General features: G+C 45.8%; 1 protein-coding gene across 1 annotated transcript in view; it reads right to left on the minus strand.

The window, feature by feature from the left end:
- fam184aa (family with sequence similarity 184 member Aa) overlaps positions 1–17,977 on the minus strand; it is a gene marked incomplete at both ends in the record, with an annotated part of 43,156 nt that extends 25,179 nt beyond the window's left edge. The window contains 9 exons of the mRNA XM_080527169.1: positions 643–804; positions 1,496–1,618; positions 3,282–3,467; positions 6,396–6,577; positions 11,240–11,375; positions 12,072–12,233; positions 12,599–12,772; positions 13,302–13,820; positions 17,792–17,977. Of these exons, the coding sequence (XP_080383295.1) occupies positions 643–804; positions 1,496–1,618; positions 3,282–3,467; positions 6,396–6,577; positions 11,240–11,375; positions 12,072–12,233; positions 12,599–12,772; positions 13,302–13,820; positions 17,792–17,977 (1,830 nt within the window). The remainder of the gene's footprint in view (positions 1–642; positions 805–1,495; positions 1,619–3,281; positions 3,468–6,395; positions 6,578–11,239; positions 11,376–12,071; positions 12,234–12,598; positions 12,773–13,301; positions 13,821–17,791) is intronic.
- Between the last annotated feature and the right edge of the window lie 1,363 nt (positions 17,978–19,340).

Genomic DNA, 19,340 nt, shown 5'->3' on the forward strand with positions numbered 1-19,340 from the left:
GTTGTCAGTGAGGAGGAGATATCTACAGTTCCGATTACCATCAACACCAAAGAAATGCCGTAGGCTGTTGCTCACACTACTTTTTATTACGAGTCGTTTCAAAACATATTTTTGTGACATCCATTAGAAGATAGAGATAAATCTATGCAGGTATATTCCAGTTAACAGCGTGTACTGTATATCTCTGCATTGTTACACGATTGAAATGGCCTCATAAATTAGCCTGCCTCCTACTCAGAAAAACTGCAAAATAGCTTTATACTAACTTATCCTGATGTGATTTTGAAAATGTAAGGATACTGGGTGGTAGAACGCACATATCTAGGAAAAGTCCTGAAATTTGATCGAGTGCAAAGATATACATTCGTTTTTTACTCACATGGTCAAATGACCCCACCCATGGCTGCTCTAGTGTCTAGTGACCCTCGATCTGTATCTGGGAGATCTACCCATAGGCCTGTCACACCAGCGAGACTCCAGAACCTTGCTGGTGTGAAAGGCCTACCAGCCCACCTTGCTGGTGTGAAAGGCCTACCCAGGCCACCTTGCTGGTGTGAAAGGCCTACCCAGGCCACCTTGCTGGTGTGAAAGGCCTACCCAGGCCACCTTGCTGGTGTGAAAGGCCTACCCAGGCCACCTTACCTGAAGGTCTGTGAGCAGGTTGCTGGTCTCCCTGACTCTGGCCCTGGTGGCGTCCAGCTCTACACGCAGCTTCTCCTGGGTCTCCTTCAGGCAGGAGATCTGGTTGTGGGCGGAGTTTAGATTCTGCTCCCCCTCCCTCACAATCTCCTGCTGATGAGACACCTGCAGGGGGACAGGATATGACATCAGGGATCACCTCCTGCAACTCAAACACCAATCAGGAAGGAGCACTCTGAGGAGGAACAACAAAGACTCACACCCAAAGAAGTGAACACACTGTGTGTAGAGTGACAGAGGGTTAGATCTCTCAGTAAATATCTGAAAGTACGCAACACCAATTCCATTGGTGCTGATTTGATCTAGTCTTGGTCGAGGTTACTCCAGGGAGAATGTCCCAGTAATCTCTAATTGTAATCTCTAATTGCTTTGGATTAAAAGATACATTATCTTGTTTTTTTATATTTGAAAGGGATATTCGGTTGTTAAGTCGTGACGTGTTTCCGGGTCCAAAGTTGGCTGAGGCGCTCTCTTCGAAATGCCTCAGTAATAACAATAATTAATTATATTTATATAGCACTTTTCCGAGGCTCAAAGACCCTGACAATATGGGGAAAACGGGAAAGTGCTGTGTCCCTTGTTGTATGAATAGATCCGAGTCTAAAAAACGATTGAACTGTCATTCTACCTCTGTAGTACACTGGTACTCTGGTGCGGGGAATTTCTGGTTTGGACCCGGAAATTGCTAAACGTCACGTTTGACGTCAGACTTAACAACCGAATAATTCCACACTTCAGTTGTTAAGTGCAGATATGCTGTTGCTGATTGGTGAAAGAAAGCTGCCAATCAACGTACCTCCTGGTTGACGATGTTGAGCTTGGCAGAGAGCTCCTCCTTCAGGTTATCCAGCTGCTGTTGGAGGCGGTCTCTCTGCTCCTCCAATGAGAGTCGCTTAATCTCAAACTCCTGCCCCATTTTCTATAGAGACAAAGTTCAAAGTTTAAAGTTGCCCTTAACTAGGCAGGTAGACAGGTATCCTGTCTAGGTGTCTGTCAGGTATTGCCCTTCTTAACTAGACAGCTATCCTGTCTTATTTGTCACTAATGTCCTGTACTATTGTCACTTTTTTATATCGAATTATGCCTATTGCTTTATTGTCTGGCGCTGCAATGTCAGGAACCGAAGCCTAAGAATGTACGCTCTTACACTCGTGTAATGTGACGTAACAATAAAACTTGAAACTTGAAACTTGAAACTAGGGACAGACTCCCCTATCACCAATCCTAACCTCCGCCTGGAAGATGAAACATATCTGAGCCTGTATCAGCGGTTATATAGTGGGCAACTTCTTCCTCTACCGACAACCTCAGGTATATTTCAGCTCTGAAGTAAACCTGTACTAAACACACCTCAGAGATTATCAAGACAAAACCACTGACAGAACTGGGGGTTCTTTAATGCAGTCAAAATGGATTCTAATGAATGTACAGATACAGTTATGTAACTAACTACACCATGGGCAATTCATACAATCCATCTCCCATCTTTTTTAAATTCAACAGTCAGAGAGATTATGTTCGAGCTACCAATGTTACTTGTTAGATTCATATCATTGGTCTGAAAGCATTCGGTCTTTGTACCAAGCGGGTTTCGCTCACGCACCCTGACTGCTGTTTGAAGTTGGACTTTAATTGCCCGATAGTCATTGACATTTCACTGCTCAACTTGAGAGAGAGGGGGACAGGGCTTTAGTGAACAATGTAGATGTGATTGTCGGCTTACATAACCCAGAGGGGATTGGTGTCTAGTCATCTTCTTCTTTATATTAAGTCTGCTCTTATGAAGGAAAGAGAAAATAAGTCCTGAATGAGGCGTGTATTTATGTGAGCAGTGGGTTGAATAAAGGCCTGACCTAATTAAATCTGTGATTCATGCGAGATGGCTGTTAATGTTCATTTCCAAGATATATATTTTCCTTAACCATATGGTAAATTGCTCTCGATTAATAATTCCACTGAGGGCTATTATGCAACCATTAACAGTGAGCGTGATGAGCACTGATGATCCAGTTGTATGTAATATGACAGGATATCATAGATCGCTATTTGGATAGGATGAAAAGATAATAGGACCACAAATCTTAAAGACGACTTTAACCCCCTACACACGTGACAACGTGAACGCTAAGACTAAGCCGTAGGCACCGACATCTGGGAGTGAGAACGGTTTAACACAGCACAAAATAAGAGTGTAGCGTAAATAGAGAGTGCACTAGAGAGTGTGTACTGTGTAATGTGACACAGTCAAGGCATATGTCCTGTATCATAACTGTATTATATTGCATTTTGTATCATATTGTACCCTGTACAGCATTTTTGCACTGCTGTTTCTACTGTAGTACGACTGGTCCCACTGTGGTACGACTACCATCACTTTATCACTTTATTACAACTTACTTTACTTGTTTTACTTTATTCTAATATTGTGATTTTGTATCTTGCTGCAATACCAATGTCAAAGAACCTAAGCCAAAGAACTTTACTCTTACGTCCCTGTACATTGGATCTAATAAAAATGATTGTGATTCTGATTGTGATTGTGATTGTGATTGTGATTGTGATTCTGGTTGTGTGACACTCACAGCTGTGAGGAGGTTCTTCTCCCTCTCCGCGGTGCTCTGCGCCTCCTCCTGCAGGGCCAGGTGCTTCTCAGACAGCTCCTCCAGCGCCCGGGCCTGCGCCTCCTTAAAACGCAGCGCCTCCTCCTCGTACTTGGCCCTCAGACGCCCCAGCTCCTTCTCATAGCCCTGCCTCTCCTCTCTCAGAGACTGTGGAGGAGGAAGAGAGAGAGAGGAGGAGGAATAGAGAGAGAGAGAGAGGAGGAGAAATAGAGAGAGAGGAGGAGAAATAGAGAGAGAGAGGAGGAGAAATAGAGAGAGAGAGAGAGGAGGAGAAATAGAGAGAAAGAGGAGGAGGATAAATAGAGAGAAAGAGAGAGAGAGAAGGAGAAATAGAGAGAAAGATTTACATTTTAACCATTTATCCATCTATCGCTTTCATCCAAAGCGACTTACAATTAGAGATTACAGGGACAGTCTCCCTGGAGTAACTTATAGGGCTAAGTGCTTTATTCAAGGGCACACTAGTGGTGGTGTTCCCAGGTGGGATTTGAACTCATGACCTTCTGATCACCAGTCTATCTACCCACTCTCCCCACACCAACCTCCTCCTCCCCAAAACTTGTGTCGTCAGACTCAGGCCTGCTTGCCACCCCCCGCACCAACCTGCGAACCTTCGGGGACAGAGCCTTTAGTGTGGCAGCCCCCCATCCTCTGGAACTCTCTCCCTGCGGTGATGCGCAACATCCCCACCCTGGATGCCTTTAAAATGGTCCTCAAGTCCCACCTGTTCACCAAGGCCTTCGGCCTCTAGTTCTGTTGTTGTTTTTGTTTGTCTGACTGTTTTTGTTTTCTTTCCTGTATCTCTGTAAAGTGACCTTGGGTACTTTGAAAGGCGCTATATGAATTCAAGTTATTATTATTATTATTATTATTGAAATGCAATAAGGAATGCAAATGTGGTGACTGTTATGAAACCGAACTACAACTGAATTCTGAGAAATAAACTTTCTCTCCCTGAAGGAGCAACTGTTTCTACGGAGCGTTAGAGAGACTGATAAGAGGAGAAAGAGGAGAAATAGAGAGAAAGAGCAGGAGAAATAGAGAGAAAGAGCAGGAGAAATAGAGAGAAAGAGACCAGATTGATTTTAGCCCCCGGAGACTGACTAATGGTAAATGGACTGCACTTATATACGCCTTTATCCAAAGCGCTTTATAATGGCCTCTCATTCATCCATTCACACGACAATGGCGGCAAGCTACCATGCAAGATGCCGACCCGCTCTGTGGGAGCAATTTGGGGTTCAGTGTCTTGCCCCAGGGCACCTCAACATGAGGAGCCAGGGATCGAACCGCCGACCTTACGATCATTAGACGCCGGCTCTACCTCCTGAGCCACAGCCACTTCTACCAGACTCTATGACTGAGCCATAGATATCAATAAGAAATGCAAACGTGGTGAGTTGTTATGAAAAGAACTACAGCTGAATTCTGATGAATTCAGAGAGAATGAAATGTGCAGGGGGAATTCAGAGTGTTCTCTCCCCAAACAGCAGATGTGCTTCTTTCAGCAGCCGCTTCTATGGAGTGTTACTAATGAGAGTGTTACTAATGGGACTTCAAATTAAATCCCAAGTTCATGGAGTAATGAATGCACAACGGAAAAAGGCGGCACTCCAAAGTATTGGAAAAAGAGACAGCAAGACGTCCTTCTGGGGACCTACCAATGGGACCTGTGTGCCGATTATGCAATCTGCACCAGAACTTACAATGTACTCAACCAACTGATATGTGTAATACATTTGTAATATAGAATAGAATATAGCTATCTCAGAAACCTCAAATATGGACATGAATTATGAATTATGGCCAGGCATTTTTCCCTTCCAGTTAACGCCAGCTTGGCTTCCATGTCCTTTGGCTTTGACCAGTGAAAACTGGAAGGTCAGATGGCCAGTTCTGGTGTCCCAACAACACGTCTGACTGTACCGCCACAGGATGGGACGTAAACAAACACGTTCAAAAGAAAACTGCCTGAGGACCAGACAAGTCACTGATCTGAGGAGAAACATCCTGCTGGTCGACGTCTCTGCTTCCACCCTTCCTCTTTCCCAGATTCAATGTAATTGTGTTTGACAGAGTACAAGTACTAAGGCAACAAACTACGGTTTGGCATCTGACCAATGTAATAGTGCCTAGTGCCCAGTGCTTGAATTTACTGTAAAACAAAGACACAGCCTCACTGTACCTGGCCTAGTACCAATACCTCCAACAAAAGTGACCTACTAAGAGACAGAACCATGGTACTGCGGTGTTCTGTTCCAGGAATAGGACCAGAGTAAAAGAATAACCCAGATAACAAAGCTAGAGCTGGGGCCATCCTATCAACCCTGGCTCTGGGGCTTACTCCCTTACTTTCCTGTCTGTCTTCACTATATCTGTCCAATAAAATGAAAAATATTAGACTGCCCCACTCAGAAAAAATAACTTAAAAGAAAAGAATCTAGTGAGACACCACTGCTGTAGAATTCCAAATGTAGCTATTAGCTCCCAAAGCCTCTAAACCACCGTACAACAGCACTTACATCTAAGAAAGATCAAAGAGATCAGTACGGATATTGCTTCAATTTGCCGTCTTGACTTCGCTGGATGGACTTTTTCTCCTATATTGCTCAAACCGTTTCAGATCAGACTACGGGGTTGTTTTGGACTTCAGCGTGAGAGAGGATTGAAGGTGTCTTTGTGTTTTGGTACCTTCCTACTGCTGTCGGGACTGCAGAGTCACTCCCTATCTTCCACCGTAGACTGAAGACCTCCATCTGTTCAGGCTACACCTTAACTGTCCCTCCTGAGACATCTAATACCCCCCTGTACTGTCCCTCCTGAGACATCTACTACCCCCCTGTACTGTCCCTCCTGAGACATCTAGTACCCCCCTGTACTGTTTCCCCAGTGTCAAAAACAACAACATTAAAAACTCCCTTCTTCTAGCACGACGACTGCCAATGGCTCCAGGCCTGAGCGTAGACTACTTTTTCCTGCTCTGACTGGTGGATGAGAAGATGATTCACTTTTTTTGCTGTAAGTCATAGGGCGTCTGCTAAATGCCAGAAATGTTAAATGTGGATGTAAACGTACCTGCTCCAGGCAGAGGACCTGCTGCTTGTGCTGCTCGTCCGTGGCCTGGCTCTGGTTCAGCAGCCCCTCCCTCTCCTCCTCCAGCCGCAGGATCTTGTCCCTCAGACGGCTCTGCTCAGAGTCCAGGTCCCGGATGGTGGCCTCGTGGCTCATCTGGGTGGCCTGCAGAGAGCCGATCTGACCTGGGAGGGGGGGGGGGGGGGGGGGAGAGAGAGGATGTTATTTATTTTTTTACATTTTAAACTTTTTGTGGTCAGCAAAAAAGGGACTGAAACAGTCAACCTTTGCTGCTATGGCAACACTGCATTTACTTTTTTTTTACCATTTTAGCTGATGATTTTATCCAAAGCGACTTACAGTGAGATTACAGGGTTAGGTCAGTCTCCCTGGAGTAACTTAGGGCTGAGTGTGTTACTCAAGGGTACACACAAGTGGTGGTGTTCCCCAGGTGGGATTTGAACTCATGACCTTCTGATCACCAGTCCTACTGAATGGCAAATGGACTGCACTTATAGCGGCTTATTCCAAAGCGCTTTACCATGGCCTCTCATTCACCCATTCACACACACATTCACATAACACATTCACACACCAATGGCAGCATGCTACCATGCAAGGCGCCGGCCCGCTCATTGGGAGAAATGTGGATTTCAGAGTCTTGCCCAAGGACACCTCGACATGTGGACAGCCGGGGATCGAACCGCCGAACCACCGGCCTTGCGATCATTAGACACCGGCTCTACCTCCTGAGCCACAGCCGCCCAACGAGGCAAGTAGGGCATGGAGAGAGAATGTGAACACCCTCTTGGTTTCAACGGTTAAAAAAAAAAACGAATACGTTTTGGGATATAGTCTTAATAGGTGTGCTTCCAGACAGATGAGGATGACAAAGTAGGGATGCAGGCAGGTGTTAAGAGAGTGACAGGAGGGGGGGGGGGGGGGGGATAGTGTTTTCATTTCAGGCACGCAAACATCTGCTATCTGAGTACATTTTGGAAGACAGACGACCGTTCTGTCAGCCAGCGTATACTGTATATAGTCTGTGCCTTACTGTACCGGCCCTATAAAGTGCTAAGTTAACTTCAAAGTGAGCTGTTTTTTTTTTTTCTATGAGGTCTTACTGCTTTTATTGCATGAATTATGCATAGCGCTGTGAAGCGAAACACAATGAGGCAGCACTTATAACTCTGACAGAGGACATAAAACCAGAGGCTACGCTACCGGCCTGTGAGGCTGGCAGCAGATATCCAGGCTTACCGCCTGGTTCTATATCACTACCTCTTGTTCTTTTAAGTCATGCCCTTATATCACTATTTGCACTTCTGGTTGGCATTTTTGTTGTATTGTACTTGTACTCTGCGATGACAATGAAGTTGAATCTAATCTAAATCTAATCGAATGCACTATAGGACCTAGCTAGAGTGCTAATTGTATCCAGTGATCCACTATTCACAAGCTCAGGGTCTCCCTCATCTCATTCAGAGAACCTGGGTTTGGTTTGGTTTGGTTTGATCCATTAGGATCCCCATTTGATGATGCAAAGCCTCAGCCTCAGCTACTCTTCCTGGGGAGAAACAAGAAATCATCATAAAAACATAGAACAAAGAAGAAAAACATCAACATACAGTACCAGTCAAAAGTTTGGACACATTTCCCCATTCAATTGAATGGTGAAGTGAGTCCAAACTTTTGACTGGTACTGTACATAACACCAAGATGACAAAAACAAAAACAAAATAAAAATCAGCAATGCTCACGGCCTTAGTTTTTAGTGAGCATCACAAAAACACATAACTAAAAAAGCAGAAACAGTCCCTGTGGCCTGCTGCTGTGGGTTACCCTCTCTCTCTCTCTCTACCACCTCTCGTTCTGTCTCTCTCTCTCTACAACCTCATGTTCTGTCTCAGTCTCTCTACCACCTCTCGTTCTGTCTCTCTCTCTCTACAACCTCTCGTTCTGTCTCTCTCTCTCTACAACCTCTCGTTCTGTCTCTCTCTCTCTACAACCTCTCGTTCTGTCTCTCTCTCTCTCTACAACCTCTCGTTCTGTCTCAGTCTCTCTACAACCTCTCGTTCTGTCTCAGTCTCTCTACAACCTCTCGTTCTGTCTCTCTCTCTCTACAACCTCTCGTTCTGTCTCTCTCTCTCTCTACAACCTCTCGTTCTGTCTCTCTCTCTCTCTCTACAACCTCTCGTTCTGTCTCTCTCTCTCTACAACCTCTCGTTCTGTCTCAGTCTCTCTACAACCTCTCGTTCTGTCTCTCTCTCTTTACCACCTCTCGTTCTGTCTCAGTCTCTCTACAACCTCTCGTTCTGTCTCTCTCTCTCTCTACAACCTCTCGTTCTGTCTCTCTCTCTCTACAACCTCTCGTTCTGTCTCTCTCTCTCTCTACAACCTCTCGTTCTGTCTCTCTCTCTCTCTACAACCTCTCGTTCTGTCTCTCTCTCTCTACAACCTCTCGTTCTGTCTCAGTCTCTCTACAACCTCTCGTTCTGTCTCTCTCTCTTTACCACCTCTCGTTCTGTCTCAGTCTCTCTACAACCTCTCGTTCTGTCTCTCTCTCTCTACAACCTCTCGTTCTGTCTCAGTCTCTCTACAAACTCTCGTTCTGTCTCTCTCTCTCTACAACCTCTCGTTCTGTCTCTCTCTCTCTCTACAACCTCTCGTTCTGTCTCTCTCTCTCTACAACCTCTCGTTCTGTCTCAGTCTCTCTACAAACTCTCGTTCTGTCTCAGTCTCTATACCCCCTCTAGTTCTGTCTCAGTCGGCTTGGCTCCACCCCCGGGGGCGATTCTCAGAAACCTTCTGTGTGTCTGACAAACACGATGTGGAAAAATACCAATCTTTGAGGTTGACCATTGTGAACCAATGATTGGGCGTGGGAGGAGCTTCCCACAGGGACCTGTAGCTGTTAAGGCGCTGCAGGCGGTGCAGTAAGGGGCGCGCAGCCCCCACACAGCCCCCCACGCAGCCCCCCCCCCCGCAGCCCCCCGCTTTCTTTGAAAACACAAAGACACCAACGGCTGGAGAATCTCCCCATCGGGGATTCCTCCTCCTCGGGAACCAATCGGATCAGAGAGAGAACAGAGAGGAGAGATATTCTACTGAGAGGACATATAACCACTACGTACGAGGATTTGGGTCAGTTCCCAATGTGCTACTGATTGCACCACACCTCCTCAAAGGCAGGGGGAGGGGGGAGGGGTGTCTGCAGGTGGATCCAGGGGGAGAGACTGAGCATGCTGTGACAGGAAGCCCACACGCTACTGCTGAAGAGGAGCGGAGGATTTAATTTGATTTGATTTATTAGGATACCCATTAGCTCCGCTGCTCTGGTGTTCCTGGGGTCCACACAAAACATACACTCTCCGGGCCTTTTTTTAATTATTATTAGGTACACTTTGCTAGTACCGGGTTGGACCCCCTCTTTTGCCTTCAGAACTGCCTTACTTCTTTGTGGCATAGATTCAACAAGGTGCTGGAATGGAAACATTCCTCACAGATTTTGCCAAGAAAGTATCCCCCACAACATTACACAACCACCACCATTTTCATCCAGAAAACTGCCGCTCACTTGATATTTTCTCTTTTTCTGACCATTCTCTGTTACCCCTAGAGATGGTTGTGAGGGAAAATCCCAGTAGATCAGCACTTCCTGAAATACTCAAAACAGCCCGTCTGGCACCAACATGTGCCATGTTCAAAGTCACTTAAATCACCTTTCTTTCCCATTCTGATGGTTGGCTTGAACTTCAGCAGATCGTCTTGACCATGTCTACATGCCTAAATGCATTGAGTTGCTGCCACATGATTGGCTGATTAAATATTTGTGTTAATGTGCAGTTGAAAAGGTGTACCTAATAAACTGTCTGGTGAATGTATACAAGAAACAAAAAAATTCAAACAAAATAGAAGTCAGCAATGCTCACAGCCTCAGTTTTTGGTGAGCATCACAAAACACATGACAAAGAAGAACCATCCACACACAAATAACAGAAATAGAATTAAAATACTCAAGTTAGGATCTAATGCATATGACGTGTTGCTTCACTTGTTTTTTTAAACTGATTTTATTCTGGGTTTTACAGATATGACCTGGTAGGGCGTTCCATTCAACCACAGCTCTATACAGCACCACACATTGTTTCAAATTTGTTTTAGTTTTTGGAATTGTGTAGTTACCACTGGTGGCATGTCTGGTGGGGTATGTACGCATCAGAGCTGAGTGTAAGCTGCCTATATACACAGACAGGTGAGTGTAAGCTGCCTACACACAGACAGGTGAGTGTAAGCTGCCTATATACACACACAGGTGAGTGTAAGCTGCCTATATACACACACAGGTGAGTGTAAGCTGCCTATATACACACACAGGTGAGTGTAAGCTGCCTATATACACAGACAGGTGAGTGTAAGCTGCCTACACACAGACAGGTGAGTGTAAGCTGCCTATATACACACACAGGTGAGTGTAAGCTGCCTATATACACACACAGGTGAGTGTAAGCTGCCTATATACACACACAGGTGAGTGTAAGCTGCCTATATACACACACAGGTGGGTGTAAGCTGCCTACACACACAACTGCGCTCCAGTGGGGGGTGGGGGTGGGGGGGCTGGTCACTCGTATGCCCCATTGGGCTTTAGGTACAGTACATGATCCAACAACATTACAATGTTTAATTCTTGACCCAACACACCATTGACAGATGTAATGACAGCAGACAGACAGAGAGCAGGAGTAGGTGTTATAGGCTCATATCTCACTGCTGACATACACATACACACACACACACACACACACACACACACACAGAGGAGGTGTTAGAGGATCATATCTCACTGGCTTTGTGGAGGATCTCTGTGGCCTGCTGCTGCACGCGGTCCCGGCTGCCCTCCAGCTCACACTCTGTGTCCTTCAGCTGCATCACCCAGATCTCCCCGTCCTGCACCGCGTCCTCCAGCTGCTTGTGAAGGTTCTACACACACACACACACACACACACACACACACACACACACACACAGAGGAAAGGTGAGTGAGGAGTGACTGACATACACATACACACACACACACACAAACACACACACAGAGGAAACTAAGTAAGGAGTGACTGACATACACACACACACACACACACACACACACACAGAGGAAAGGTGAGTGAGGAGTGACTGACATACACACACACACACACACACACACACAGAGGAAAGGTGAGTGAGGAGTGACTGACATACACACACACACACACACACACACACACACACACACACATTGAGGACACTAAGTGAGGAGTGACTGACATACACACACACACACACACACACACACACACACACACACAGAGGACACTAAGTGCTTCATTATCAAATCACTTGCTTATTGAGAGAATGCCCAAATCTATGAAATTCCATACCACGTTTTCCCTGCTACCTTCCACCCAGGCGGATCACAGATGACCGCAATTATCACAAGTTACTAGAGGTCCCCAGATAATACTAGTCCCGGGGGAATAGGGCTTTAGTAAGTGAATCATCTATACGTCAGTCATCATAAGAAAAACACACACACACACAGAGACACATACAAACTCACACACACACACACACACACACACCGTTACCCTGTACCTTAATGGTGCCCTCTGCATTGGTGAGGGAGGTGTGCAGTACCTTAATGGTGCCATCTGCGTTGGTGAGGGAGGTGTGCAGCCTGTTGGTCTTGTCCCTGCTCTCCCTGGCGTCCTCCTGCGCCCGCTGCAGCTCGCAGCGCAGCTTCCCTAGAGCCCTCTGCAGCGCTGCCTCCTGCGCCTGGAACTCCTTCCTCAGCTCCACCTGGAGTCAAACCAAACTCAATTCAAACCAAACTCAATTCAAACCGAACTCAATTCAAACCAAACTCAATTCAAACCAAACTCAATTCAAACCAAACTCAATTCAAACCAAACTCAATTCAAACCAAACTCAATTCAAACCGAACTCAATTCAAACCAAACTCAATTCAAACCAAACTCAATTCAAACCAAACTCAATTCAAACCAAACTCAATTCAAACCAAACTCAATTCAAACCAAACTCAATTCAAACCAAACTCAATTCAAACCAAACTCAATTCAAACCAAATTCAATTCCAATTAAAATTAAATTCAATGCATCTGAGCAGTCTGCTGGACGTCACCACACCAGCTACAGGGGTTCACCTCGGTCCTCTTCCAGGCCAGCAGGTTCTCGGCGGTGATCTGCTGCGTGCGCTGCATGGCCTCCAGCTCCCTCTCGTAGTAGCCCTGCGCCTTGGTGAGCTTGGCCTCGCACTCCTCCACCAGACGCACCTTGTCCTTGGTCAGCTCCTCCGCACGCTCCATCAGCGCCTCCACCTAGAGAAGGTGGTTATTATTAAAGAGAGACTTTGAATCTAAAACAGCCTAGTGTTCGTACGACTCTGAAAAGTATGTGTGGTATCTCTGTGTGTGGGGCGTCCCTTTGGAATGGACTAGACGCAGATGAGTGTAAGACTGAGCAAAAATATGAATAAATTCAAATATAAAAATAAAAGTGTTTTTGGACATGTACAGGACAGAGGACTCTGAGTAGTAAAGGTGACTGAAGTACTTAGTACTTATCTTGTTTAATTTTCTGCATTTGGACATTTGTGTTGTATCTGGACATTTATGTTGTATTTAGTTTTAGAAAGAGACTATTTATTTTTTTGTATGTTGTAACATATTGTAAGGAAGCGGCAGGATCAGAAAAGTTTCCACTTCCTCCTGTCCTCACAAAGGTGAATTTGTGTTGGATAAAACACTTTTTTTTTTTTTTTTTTTTACTTTTTGTGTTTTTAGATGTTTTTCTATGTTTATTGTGTTTGGGGAACACAAATAAAACATCTAATCAAATCCAACCCACCTCAGCGCGGTGCAGCTCGGCCAGCTTCTCCTGGTCCACAGTGGAGTTGGCGCTCTGGTTGTGCTGGCTGTGCAGCAGCTCCTGCACCTGGCGGCGGTGGCCGGACCGCAGCTCCTCCACGGCGCGCCTCTTGTCCTGCTCGAACTGCGCCTGCGCCTGGCCGAAGGAGCGCAGCTTCTCCTCGAAGTCCCGCCGCATCTCCTCCACCTCGCGCGACATGGACACCACGCGCTGCGTGTGCTGCGCCTCCGTGCACAGCTGCGAGTCCTCCATGCGCTGGCGGTACATCTCGAACTCGGCCAGCGCCTGCCGCTTCATGTGCTCGTGCAGCTCCGCCGACTCCTCCAGCGACTGCAGCCGCCGCTTCAGGTCGGCCTCGTCGGCCATCTTGCTCTTGTACTGCATGATCTTGTCCCGGGTCTCCGTGACGATGTGCTGCACCTCGTCCTCGTGCGCCTCCCGCAGCGACTCGATCTCCTCCTCGTGCTCGTCGTTCTTGGTGTTGAGGGCGTAGATGACCTGGGGGGGAGGAGGAAGAGGAGGAGGAGGAAGGGGAGGAAAGGGGGAGGAGGGGGGAGAGGAGGAGGGAGGAGGGGAGGGGGGGAAGAGGGAGGAAGAGGGGGGGAAGGAGGGAGGAGAGGAGGAAGAGGAAGAGGAGGAAGAGGAGAAGGAGGAAGAGGGAGGGGAGGAGGAGGGGAGGAAGAGGGAGGGGGAGGAAGAGGGGGAGGAAGAGGATGAGGAAGAGGAAGAGGGAGGAGGGGAAGAAAAGGAGATGGAGGGAGGAAGAGGAGAAAGAGGGAGGAGAGGATCGGTGAACTCGTAGTTTGTGATTAATCCTATTCATTCTTTCTTAATCCTCTGACATTTGTAAAAGAGGAAATTAGGCTGTGTAAATTAAAAAGATCATACTTAGAAACAACGACTAGTATGTTAAATAATCAACCTCTTAAGGCTCTGCATATTTATCTCCAGTTACAACAGATAAAGATGCAGCTAATTGGCGTTGTGCTTCCCATGTCCTCACTCTCAAACCTCTTCTTCTCCACAGCTCAGTTCCCGTGCCTGGCTCCCTACTGTACTCATGGGATTCGCTTCAGAAAACCCCTAAGCCTTACAGTCTTGTGCCAACTGCTCTCATCTTTATCTTAATTCATCCTACACATTCTTTTATTAATGTCACTGAGGATCCACTTCTTCTTCTGGAAAGGCTTGCTGTTTTGCAGGAGACTCTTCCTCCCATCTCCTCCTCATCAGCTCCGAGGTTCTACAACTCTTTCAACTCCGTCCCCCATCACTTCTGATTGGTTATCTTGGATTGAAGTTATAGAAATCTGTTTATATGGAAATCACCTTAAAGGCGATATTGACAGCGTGCCAGAAATTCCTCTTCTTTGTGTCTGGCTGTGTGTGTGTGTGCGTGTGTGTGTGTGTGTGTGCGTGCGTGTGTGTGTGTGGGTGGGTGGGTGGGTGTGGGTGTGGGGGTGTGGGTGTGGGTGTGGGTGTGGGTGTGGGTGTGGGTGTGTGTGTGTGTGTGGGTGTGGGAGCACGTGTCGTGTGCACGTTTGTGTGTGTGTGTGTGCGCGCACGTTTGTGTGTATGTGTGTGTGTGGGGGGGGTGCACGTTTGTATGTGTGTGTGCGCGCGTTTGTGTGTGTGTAAGAAGTGATAGATAAAGGGTGAGAAACAAACCAAAGAAGACCACAACTAAGCATGTCAGAGGGCGTCAAACTCCCCCCTCAGATCTCAGCCGACAGCGAGACGTTAGGTCAGCTCCTCAAGTCGCGGCCAGTACGGCTCGCTGTCAATCAGCCAGGCCGGAGGGGCAAAACACTGACAGACACAAACACTCCAGATGTCAACAGAGCGTGAACACACACTCAACAGTGCGTTCCTCTTCCATTCGTTTGGTTTCAACGGGAGGTTTGGGTCGATTCTATGTGATTGACAGCGACATGTTAAAGTAGGAATTTGGGTGTGATGGATGGATGGAATTGATATCCTGGTGACCTGAAGGCTGTTTTTCTGCTCGATAAAGACATATATCCATCTTGTCATATACAGTAGTACAATAGGGGGGGGGGGGGGCAGCTGTGGCTCAGGAGGTAAAGCTGGCGTCTAATGATCGCAAGATCGGTGGTTTCGATCCCCGGCTGGCCACGTGTCGAGGTGTCCTTGGGCAAGACACTGAACCCCAAATTGCTCCCAATGAGCCGGCTGACGCCTTGCATGGTAGCTTGCTGCCATTGGTGTGTGAATGTGTGAATGAGAGGCCATTGTAAAGCGCTTTGGAATAAGGCACTATATAAGTACAGTCCGTTTACCGTTTAGCCTGTCCTCTCACTCTCTCTCTCTCTCTCTCTCTCTCTACAGACAAGCCTGTCCTCTCTCTCTCTCTCTCTCTCTCTCTCTCTCTACAGACAAGCCTGTCCTCTCTCTCTCTCTCTCTCTCTCTACAGACAAGCCTGTTCTCTCGCTCTCTCTCTACAGACAAGCCTGTCCTCTCTCTCTCTCTCTACAGACAAGCCTGTCCTCTCTCTCTCTCTCTCTCTCTCTCTCTCTCTCTACAGACCAGCCTGTCCTCTCTCTCTCTCTCTCTCTCTCTCTCTCCAGATGAGCCTATCCTCTCTCTCTCTCTCTCTCTCGTTCTCTCTCCTACTCATATCATGTTGGAAGGCATTAGAGAGGTGCTTGACCGATCAATCCCCTCAACAAAGTAGAATAACTGGGTCAATACTTTAGCCACTTGGTGTCATGAATTACAACCCTTAATGCACCATATGGCAGAGAGGTTATTCTCTGTGGCTCAGCTAGAGCATGGTGCTAACAACGCTTAGGTTGTGGGTTTGTTTCCCGCTGGGACCATATATACTGACATGTATGCCCTCACTGCACAATGTAAGTCACTTTGGATAAAAGCATCAGCTAAGTGGCATATATTATTATATTATTATATTATTATATTAAATCTCCTGAGCACAGAACAGCGGCTAAACCAGTCGCAGTTGGGAGGAATGACAGAAAAGTCATGTCTGATGAAGGTCTGATGATCTGTCAAGATACTATATCATCAGCACATTTTGTCATCATCTTCATCTAAAGAATTTCTCTGCGTCGGCAATCCGCATTTGGTAATTTTAGAATACGACCAGGCAGGGTACAATCACGTTGCTAAAACCTGCTAAAGCGCTTTAGTCCTCACAAGAGACCCTGATTACAGACACGGCTCATTCTGTGTGTTTTATGTAGAACAGTGAGGGACATAATCAATCGCATTCACTTGTCCCATCAACGGCACTTCATTCATAGCACCGCAGGGCACACCACATCGACCCACTCCGCAATAACCGCCTGATTGAATTGCCCAATCAGCACAAATCGTCCTCATGACAATTGTTCGACAGAAAAAGACCTGAAAGAACTGATTGCTTCTAAAGGCTTCCCTCTTTGATATTGGGAGACGGGTTGCACCTGGTGAACCCGGTGTCATAAAGGTAGTTATCATGATAATGATATACCTTGCCACAAGCTGGCAGCTGCTGATATCAGCTGTCACCATGACGTCTGCTGACATGTATCTTTAATGACATTATCATGACGGTATTAAAGGTTTTTAAGTATTACACTGGAATCAAAACGTGGATATGAAGAGGATGCAAGCCAACTTGGCGCAGTGCAAATTACATATATTACATATTCCCAGCACCAAGCAGCAGATACAAAACATATTTCCTCTAAAATAAGCTGTCAGACGAAAAAATCTATAAAATAATGCTCCACTATAACCAATGTTTCAAATAGACTACATCTGCTGTACGTCATTCACTGAATTAAGTGATCTGAAGAATCCAACATAATCATGTATAATTAATATACGGTATGTTTCATAACCATGTGCATAATAAGGGACATTCTGAATAGGCATATAGCATAAATGAATAACCTCAGAGGAACACAGCCTACTATGTGCTGTAACACAATCATGTCAAATGAATCCTTATGTAAAACCGTGCTACTTCAGCTAATCAGCAGTATTGCACATGGCACAATAAAAACATTGCCCTGTGTGTTTACACAAGTTACCGTTGAATAAACACTTAACACCACTAGAGTCCCTCAATTGTAGTGATAATAACTTAATCAAACTGCACAAAGGACCTGGCATGTTGGTCTGTCTTTGTTTATTCATGTATCACCACAGATAATAATGTGAACTGTAATTACTATTGTTCTATGATTTTTTTTTAATGCTGTGTCCTGTGTGGATATGTTAAAGCACTTTGAGCTGCAACGTTTGCAGGAAAAGTGCTATAGGCTACAAATAAAGCTTATTATTATTATTATTATTATTATTATTACTATTATTATTATTATTATTATTATTTTAATTTAGAGTGGAACATAATATAGGCTACCCAAAATTAATTGTGAGACAGGTGTTACAGGGATTACATAACGGTTGTGACACCTAGAAGGGATGCGCATCCACAAACCTTTGTAAGCTGAGCAATCTTCTTACTCATTTTCAGATGCAGGTCTTGAGTGTACTCCATTGTCAGACCTCCACCTCCCTTGTAAAACGACGTCGGAGATGAATTATATTTCCCTGTCCCGGTGATAAGGGACGGGTTCCCAGATGCGCTGTTGTACGTCTGCTGCCAACCAGATCCAGTCGCCATCTTCCACGGTGCTGACACGGAAAGCCAGTCAGTCAACAATTCCTGGCATCCAGGTTAATAAACGTTGAGTCGTTTTCATTACGTGTATCTGTTCATAATTAACACGGCAACCCCCGTCAGGCTTAGTCTTTCACAGCATCGTCATATAATATATATATATAGCTATCAGCCCAATAGAGCTCTCAGGTCTTCTGACGCTGGCTTTCGCTGTGTACCACATGTACAAAAGAAGAGATTTGGTGAGGCTGCATTCTCATTTTATGCACCCAAATTGTGGAATGCACTGCCAGTTTACATTAGGGATGCAACCTCAGCAAATATAGCCTAGTAACGTCAAGACTAAAAACCCCATCTTTTTAATATTGCCTTTAAATTACTTAATGATAAAATGATGATTGTATAATGATTAAAGCACTTTGAGCTGCAACGTTTGCAGGAAAAGTGCTATACAAAAGGTTGTTATTATTATTATTATTATTATTATTATTATTATTATTATTATTATTCATTCATTCATTCATTATTATTATCTGTTGGAGAAGCGGGTGCGCTGCTTCAGTCTGTTCCCATCGCGGTGCGCAAAGGCTCGAGCGTCTCTTGGATGCGCGCCAAGATCCTAAAACCAAATGAGCTCCAGTTGCCTAAAATCCTTCTCGTCTAATTCCTCCTTTTTCTTTTCATTCTTTGACGAGCTTTCAGTCATAGACTGACACCCCTCCGGACTACACGAGCTTCTACGAGACTATATGGACAGCAGGATGGGAGCAGTGAAACAGATTCCGCTATCTAGATCTGGACCACAGTAGAGAACAGAACACACACACACACACACACACACACACACACACACACACACACACACACACACACACACACACACACACACACACACACACACACTACTAGACACACGATCTAGTAGTCGTATTTCTATAGGGATTTTACAGCAGACGACCGGTGACGTTTTACTGTTGGGTATAATGCTAATTGTCGATGCGAGGATCTGTAGCTTGGAGAGCAAAACATAAACAACCCCTTACTTACTAAGTGTGAACTTATTGCCAATTGAGTTGGTTCCGGGATGGTAGTGTCTCCGGGATGGTAGTGTTTGGAGATAGGGTGTTTGTGGAACAGATGTATGCATTGCTCATCAGCAAGTGCCACTGAGATATGGGGAGGAATACAGAGAAAATGCAGTTTATGTGTGACTCATAGCAAGGCTGTTTCATTTCCCTCAGACAAACTGTTGTTCCTTGCCAGTGGGGATGTTCTGATCCACTGTGTGGTTGTTCGGATAACATCCAAATAATTCCTTTCCAGTAATGATGACAGCTCTCATCGAAACTGACGACGGCTGCAAAAC

This window comes from Nansenia antarctica, assembly GCF_963989245.1.
Source record: "Nansenia antarctica genome assembly, chromosome: 3".
Lineage (NCBI taxonomy): Eukaryota > Metazoa > Chordata > Actinopteri > Argentiniformes > Microstomatidae > Nansenia > Nansenia antarctica.